This window comes from Euprymna scolopes, chromosome 7 (genome assembly GCF_053919585.1).
Source record: "Euprymna scolopes isolate OS-2025 chromosome 7, ASM5391958v1, whole genome shotgun sequence".
NCBI lineage: Eukaryota > Metazoa > Mollusca > Cephalopoda > Sepiida > Sepiolidae > Euprymna > Euprymna scolopes.
In genome coordinates this window covers 134383004-134391771 of record NC_136488.1, presented here as the reverse complement: position 1 = coordinate 134391771, position 8768 = coordinate 134383004, and the positions used below count along the sequence as shown (strand labels likewise).

General features: G+C 28.8%; 1 protein-coding gene across 1 annotated transcript; it reads right to left on the bottom strand.

The window, feature by feature from the left end:
- Positions 1-537: 537 nt before the first annotated feature.
- Positions 538-7575, bottom strand: LOC145279968 (uncharacterized). Its single transcript, XM_080131567.1, has 2 exons — positions 7460-7575; positions 538-4176 (listed from the first exon to the last, which is right to left on the bottom strand). The coding sequence occupies exon 2, from the start codon at positions 3854-3856 to the stop codon at positions 2972-2974; it is 885 nt and encodes a 294-aa protein (XP_079987693.1). The 5' UTR covers positions 3857-4176; positions 7460-7575; the 3' UTR covers positions 538-2971.
- Positions 7576-8768: the final 1193 nt, after the last annotated feature.

Below are 8768 nucleotides of genomic sequence, written 5' to 3'. Positions count from 1 at the left end.
GTTTATTTCAATCATTTTATCGTTTTACCTATTCTTTCAAAAGCTTCCTTATTACTAAAATGCTAGTAATTGTTGTCTTAGATTGTCAAATTCCTTTTAAATGAATTAATTTATACAAAGAATATCACTTACTTTTCATGAGATAAATTTCTCGCTCCTCCTACCCTTTATCTTCACCATCTCAGTATTTCTTTAAAAATGGCTAAACATTTTCACTTTGCTTTGACAGTATTTAACAAAAAATAAAATTGATATTTCATTTATAGAAAAGCAAAGATATTTGTAGCACAAATATTGTTTTAAAATAGATAAAATGCAAATATCTTATAGTTTACAAAACTGAACTCGTATAAAAAGGCAGTCAACATACTACAAATACCGTGTGTTTTAGATGTAAGTTAATTCCAAAAAAACTATTATAATAGAAAAATATTTTCTACAATCTCGTATGTAATATTTATAAAAAAATAACTAATGACATTTGGAATTCATATTTCAGAAACCGATTAGGAACCAGCTCTTGATTTAGTATCGCCATGGTAGTAGGAAGAATGGACTTTAAATTATTTTGTATCAGAAAAACATTTTCGTCAAATCAAGAAAACCAAACAAGTATTTATTCTCATACAAATAAATAAAATGGATTAAGTACACCCCCTTCCTATTCTAAATCAATAATATGCAAATTGGTTTACAACTAATTATTCACTTTTCCAAAGGCATCGTACAAATAGTAAATGTTATTCTAAAATACTGTTACATTAAAAAAAAAACATATATGAAAAGGAATAACTGTATTTACAAATAGTGGAAGAATAATTTTTTTTTTTTTTTTGAATACGCATTTTGGGAAATACTTTTTTATTTCATGGCAAAGTATAAAAATTTGGAGATATGATTGTACAAGTCATATTTTCGTCTCATTAAATCAAAATGTATCTGTGCATATATCTGAAGTTGTTAAAATTCATATTATTTAAATGCTTAAAAATTCATCAAAATCAAAAAATAAATCAATTTTAATAAAATTTTAAGTATTTATCAAATAATGGTCACGAAATATAATGGACCCATTATTTTTATTTAAATTTTAGTGAAAGTGTATTATTTTGTTTTAACAAAAACACCCATCAATCAATTTGGTTTTTATTTCTGTTAACATGATAAAATAATCCACTTTGAGAGATTGTTTTCCAATCCAAAGAGTTCCTTTAAGTGCAAATCTTGCACGATTACTGAGAATTAGTTCTGCATTTGAGAAACACTCGACATTATTTTGGTTTCTATCAAGCGTGCTTTCGTATATTCAACTTCAGTGTAATTTATTATATATTTCACTGGAAACATTATTCTGTAATATATTGGAGTTTTTTTTTTAAAAGAAACGTCACATATTTAACCTCTCTGTGAATAATTATATTTTCACTGGAATCTTAGTCTTATTATTCTGAAACACACGTCACAATATGTTAATGTAAATCAGTATGTGGTCAGGCTGTGTAAAACGTAAGCGATGAATATAATTTTGTTTCAACTTTGTGTTTGCATGTGAAATATTTGATTTCTTTGAAAAAGCAGAATATTTAGGAATATGGTTTCTTTGTTTAATTTTTCTTCAGTAAGAATTCTCGCAAATCAATAGGCCCCTTATTAGGGGCTAACACTTAATCTCTATATGAGATCTATAGATATTCGACTTTCCCTTTACCTTTCAAACATCAAGTTAGTAAAGAAGTAGAGAACATACTTTTCCTCTGCACAATTGACCATTTAAAATGTTATTAGAGCTATGACAACAGCATATTCTTATTATTTTGACTCTCGAGTATATATCCAACACAGTTAGACACAGTTAATCAACCGAGAACCACATCACTCTCTATAAAAACATATAAGATAACGGATAGACAATCGAGAGTCAAAACAATGCTAAGAATATGCTGTTGTCCTAGCCGTAATTATATTTTTCTTGTGATCTATTGGTCTTACGAGACGAGCACTTATTTACTCTAGTAGAGTATCAAGCTTCATGCTGTTACTTGAAGCAACATCACTTGGAGAATATACATCATTCCTCATAAAAGCTAGTGCGAGTTAGCCATACTAAGGAGACCTTTTGGGCAGCAAATACCATGTGATTTTGAATATGTAGTCAGGATTTACTTCTACAGAAAAGTATCCTCATATTAGTTTGTCCTAACAAACCCCTGTACATAATGATCTTAAGTATTCAATAATAGTCTGTAGCAGGTATTGACGTTTCTTTCCCATATGTTGCTACATATATTACATTCAAAAGAATCACATATTTCACAAGAATATAGTTTCTCTCCTTTTATTTCAATTTATTATAGTTGAAGTTTTTAGAAATCAATGCAGTATGTGGTCAGGTTAGATCAACATAGTATATCTGTGTAAAATATAAGCGATATCGTATATTTTAAAAGAATCACATATATTCTAAAAGTATCACATATTTCACAAGAATATAGTTTCTGTTATATTTCAGTTCTTTATAGTTTAAGTTTTTAGAAATCAAAGGGCTCCTCCCTGTGGCTAACATTTGATTTCTATATGAGATGCACAGATATTCGAGTGTTCCATTACAGTTCTCCTTTACCTATCAAACGTTATTAATTTTCCTCTTGTGTATTGATGAGTAAACTAAATTATGGTATATATTTCTTTTAGTCGCTTGGTCTTATTGGACAGGAATTCATCTAATTTAGTGGTGTATAAAGCTTAGTGTTGTTATTATAGCAAATATCACATAGAAGAGTTGAACCAATTCTTGTACAAGCCAGTATAGGGTAGCCATACAAAGAGGAGATTGAATACTATGCTATTTTTAATATTTAATTAGGATTTATTTATTTATTTTACCTCATGCAAAAGTTATCTTCATTAACTTCTGAACAAAGACAGGATCTAGTAGGTATTACAGATCTCTCTAGTAGCCATTCAGGTTTAGTTAGGGCATCATTGATGTTTTTCTGGTATGTTTTCGCATATGTTTCATCATATTTGATTTCTGAGTAAAAGAAGAAGCACATACTTTGCAACTATATGGTTTCTCTCCAGTATGCGTTCGCATATGCAACACCATATTTTGTTTTGTAGCAAAACAAGAACCACATACTTCACAAGAATATGGTTTTTCTCCAGTATGTGTTCGCATATGTAGCAACATATACTCTCTCCATGCAAATGAAAACCCACATACTTTGCAAGAATATGGTTTCTCTCCAGTATGTGTTCGCATATGTTGCAACATAACTTCTTTTCTGGAAAAAGAAGAGCCACATACTTCACAAGAATATGGTTTCTCTCCAGTATGAGTTCGTATATGTCGCAACATACTTTCTTTTCTTGCAAAAGTAAAGCCACATACTTCACAAGAATATGGTTTCTCTCCAGTATGTATTCGTACATGTTTTAACATAACTGATTTCTGTGCAAAAGAAGAACCACATACTTCACAAGAATATGGTTTCTCTCCAGTATGTGTTCGCACATGCTTCAGCATTGTGAATTTCTGTGCAAAAGAATAACCACATATTTTACAAGAATATGGTTTCTCTCCAGTATGTATTCGCATATGTTTTAACATAACTGATTTCTGTGCAAAAGAATAACCACATACTTCACAAGAATGTGGTTTTTCTCTAGAATGTATTCGCATATGTTTCAACATATATTTTTTCATTGCAAAAGACGATGTACATATTTCACAAGAATATGGTTTCTCTTCAGTGTGTGTTCGCATATGAATAGCAAAATTGTGTTTTTTTGTAAAAAACGAGCCACATACTTTACAAAAACTTGAATCCCTTCCAGTATCAAATTTATAGCTCATTGTATTGTATTTTTTGTGAAAGACAAAATGCCATATGAATCATTCACAATTTATGTAGATTATATGCATGGATTTATGACAACCGTTTGAGCTAGTAATCTCCTAAATATAATTAATAAGAGATAAATACATGAGCAAATGTATTGTCCAATATATATGATTCGACAAAAAACATATAATTAACATGGAATAATTTAACTTTTGCATGAAAAATGTTCAAGTTAAAAAAGCACTTTCGTAAAGCACTTCAATATTTCAAGTCACCAAGAGAATGTTGATTTATTCGAATCCAATGATACTTGTTTTTCTCTTTCAGGATTCTGCAAAATTAAAATCAATATAAAATTAGATTTTAAAAGATACATTTCAAGCAAGGATATTAATTCTATAAATATTCTGCAAAATCAAAATAAATAAAAATATGTTTAAAATGCATCGTCAAATATACAAAATACAAAAGAAAAGATATAAATATTTTAAATTTAATTTCTTGTAGGAAAATGATAAATGATAAAATTGAAGTTTTCTTTACGAATATTACAAACTATCTTAGTGGCATAAAGATAATTTTTTCTTAAAAAATAACACGAGGGATTAGCAGTGCAGTCCCTAGCCTATTAAATATTGGATCAAGTGAGAAAGCAGAGTTCATGTATCAGTAGTGTTTTATTAGGAGCTTTAACTGCCTCATATCCCTGCATATAAAAGGCGGTGATTTATGTTTTGCTTCTATCTTTATTCACATTTGTATGTGCTATTCACTGGAATGACACAGGAACCTCTTGCAGATGTATTCCTCGGCTAAGCAAATGTATAGTGTACTCCAAAAGTGAGAGGATTCTATTATAACAGAGAGGCACTCCAATGCAAGAATTCAGACTGACAATAGCACCAACATTAAACAACAGAAGCTTCAGAAAATTTTATGAGAGTTCGGGTGCATGACTACATTTCATTTTTACTAACTTTGCATTTTGATTTTGCATACAAACTGTCGAAGGTATTGTTAAGGTATCCAAAGACGATGAACAGCTAATTCTCACTAAGAAGTGATACTTTGGCTTTATGCATTGGCAGGAGATCATGATGAATTTTGGTGTCCACAGTATAACTTTACTAGCTTATGCATTATAAGTAATTTATTCATTCACACTTTTTATTGATAAAACAGATCTCTTAGAAACACCTTTCAAATAATGAAACACCTAGTATTTAAAAAAATACTTACTTAAAGTACATTCTCTTATTTTTTTTAAACAAATATAAAGATAAATGAAACACCTATTATTTTAAAACAAATAGTTACCTAAAGTACATTCTCTTATTTTTTTAAAACAAATATAAAAATGGTCAAAAATATAAAATTCCGGTAGTTTTTCCAGTTTTATTTTTATGAATTAAACGTTGGGAATTTCGTGATTTTATCTCATGGAATAAATGCTTTCTATTTTCAGATTTTATACCATAGAAAAAAATAAAAATATAAAGATTTTATGCTATTTAATACACATTGATTATTCCATAATTATGTCATGAAATAAATATTAGAGATATAATAATTTAATATCTCTTTACAAAAGTAAAAATATGTCTTCATTTAATCAAATTCCAGATTTTTATTTAGAATTCCTCAAAAAAAGCTTTATTCGATCTTGTTTCACTAGTAGCTGAATAATTGTGTCTAGTATTTGTTTAATAAATGTGAGGATAACAGTAACCTGCATAAGCATAGCTCCATAAATTTTCTCACATACTTTGCATAAATCTTTAATCTAACGATAGCTCACTCTCCTGTTACTGCTAAACCTCTTTATGATCAACAGTATTAATTTATGCATGCCCATTATACTACAGATATTCTAATGATACACAAAAAACGCGTGAGAAAACGTTTTGATTTCGAACTAAAACATTTTAAAACAATGGATATTGCCTTGAAGAGTTAAAAATAAAAAATAAAAAATCACCATAACAATTAAAAAAAACTATTTTAAAATATGTTTTTAAAATTAATATTAATCTTTTAAGGTAAATACATATTCTTTTAATAAAAATATAGCATATATAGTTTTAACTTTTCGTAAATTTCAGTTGGAAGGCATGTAAAACTAAAGTGATGATATTTGATGTATTCAAAACTTGTGACAATGTCTCACATGAAAGTCATTTCATGAAAATTAATCCATACAGAAACGAATATTTATTCTATTCAGACCTTTCTAAGAGAAAAGAAAGATCTCAGTTTTCTTTGCAACATAACAATATAATATTAATGTAGTTGATTAGGTTTGAATTCTTTAAAAATACCTCCAGCTTTTAGCTGAATGAAACAAGTTGATGGTAAAATTTATTGTTACTAAGACAAAGCTCTTTACTTTTAACAGTTCAAAGAAATCTTTTAAACAATGATTACTAATAACACCTTACATAAGAGACAATTATTCAACCCCCTCGACCTATCTTCCACAGTAAACATGAATCGGAACAAATAGAATATACAGTCAAGTCTGTTTCAAAGAAAGGTGAGCTCTCTGCAATACTAGAAAACTTCTCACATTTGCCAGCCACCATTCGCACACACATGAACTATTGTTGCATCATCTTGGTTGATGCATCAACGACTTTTCTCTCTCTCTCTCTGCATTTTCGACTTTGTCCTAAAAACGTATGCAATCTAATAGATTTCACTGTTTATAAAGCTCCAAAACTTCTCTCATTAATGAAATATTGCATTCTCATACGTGTTTTACAAGTATTTCAATAGAATATGACCTGGCAAAATTGCTTCACTAGTGCTCTCATTAAATAAAGACATAACACTGACCAACCAGACAATCAGCAAATTCTTACCCCTTCACTACAGATGGCTCCATATGAGAAGGGTGTTTACTCTAACAGATTCTTTTCTTAAACTTCAAGCTTTTGGAATTCCCCGACTGTTAACTGTTTGACTATACCCACTTACAGAAAGGAAAATGAATGTAAATATTTCACTACTCAATACCTTATCTAGATGATTTGCTTGTAATTCCCAGTAGTCATCTACATCTATAGCATGCTTTCCTGTTTGTTGTTAAATGAAAAAATTATACAAAAATAATATAAAAATTTAATGAATTCTTAATACATTAATAATTTTGAGACCTGGTACTCGCTAAGTATTACATACATGATAAAGACTAAAATTCAAACAATCATTTTTAACACAATGAAATTAGCATTTAAAAGACATTCACTAAAATCATTATCAAATGTGGAATACAATCTGCAATTCAAAACGATTTTGTATTACCTCAATATGTCAATTACAATGTGAATATATTATTTCATTTTCTTACTGATGCACAAAACCATGTATCTGTAGAAATTTAGCTTTGCATTTCACTTTCAAGAGGGAAAAGCGATTACATTGTTTGAATGTGCAAGTAGATTTTTTTTTTATTTTACAAAATACCACAAACTGTATTAATTTCTGAGAACTTTCATAAATTTTGTTATGTTCAAATAATATACTTTAAATTAACCTGAAAAAAATCTTATGCAATTACAATTATCATTAACAAATAACAAACACTAAATATGTTTGCAAATTTGGATAATTACCTGTTATTCAAAAGTTCTTTGACACAAAACCTGTCTGTTTTCTTTAAAGGTCAGGAATCTATTGATGAGGCTTTTTACCATAGATATATGTAGTTCAGCTGTCCTAGAAGAATTCTGTAAAATAATAAATCAGATGAGTAATGCTTTAAAATCCCGGATGAGTTTCAAATTTTCATTGTTAAAATTTTATTTATTTAATTCTTATTTTCATTATATGTTTTTTAACATGTCGTTTTATGTGAATATAAGTGAAAATCTAAGGTAAAATAACATAATTAAAGATTTAATATTTTTCGTGACTTAGTTCAATAAATACAATTAAAAAGATAACAAACATGATATTTAATAAAGTATTTTTACAAAAACTTCATAAATTCTTTTGTTTTCAATCAGAAAAGAAAGTCAACCAAGAAAATCTGTAAAAATATAACAACATTCGGGCGTTTATCAGCTCATAAGTCGGTAAACATTTATTACAGTGCCAAATTAGCACTGACAGATACACGGATTAAACTTTAATTTTACACAGAGCAGGCTCGAGAATTCACTTAAAAATTCTCAAGAGTGTATCCATTAATTTGCACCAACCATCTCTGTGTAAGCAAAGAAAGTATACCCATAATTTAGAACTTATGGGTATTCGCTGAGATTGTTTCTTATTTTTTTCTCTTCTTCTCCATACAGTTTCTTTTTTTTACCCTCGCTATTAATTTATGGTCTTTTGACCACGTTTTTAAACAATGTTTTCTCTCTCGTTACCAACGTTAATCTTGAAAACGGTTGGCTGAAAGACGTCTCGATAGGGTTTTCTTTTCTGCCCCACCCCTTATTTATCTAATTTATGCTTAGGAGAAATATACTTTAGAAGTGTATTTTGGTCTTCTTTTCAAAAGTTCCTTTTTAATGGTTTATGTTTAAACTATAGAAAAATAAACAGAAATTAATTATGGCACTACGCTCGGTGTTCTTCAAAAGTGCTAAAAAATTATGTACCCATAAATTTTTTTTATATAATTAAATGTAAATAATGCTGAAGACATTAGACAAGCCTTTATAGAATCATCTTTACATTATAATCAATCGTATACATTTGCTAGTAAATGTAAGGGTAATATTACATCCAAATAAACAAATAATTTTAAACAAATTCTACACTAAAATGTAGTATATAATTTAGACATTTACCATCCGACCCAAAAAAATATTCATTGTTATTGCTGGTCTACACCTATGGAGGCTGATGGCTATCCTAATAAACTTTGCTCATAACAGAGTTATTCCTCACGAGACAGCAGTTTCCATGTAGAAC

Excerpts from the sequence above, each read along its gene's own strand:
- LOC145279968 (XM_080131567.1), bottom strand. The coding sequence starts at position 3,856 with ATGAGCTATAAATTTGATACTGGAAGGGATTCAAGTTTTTGTAAAGTA.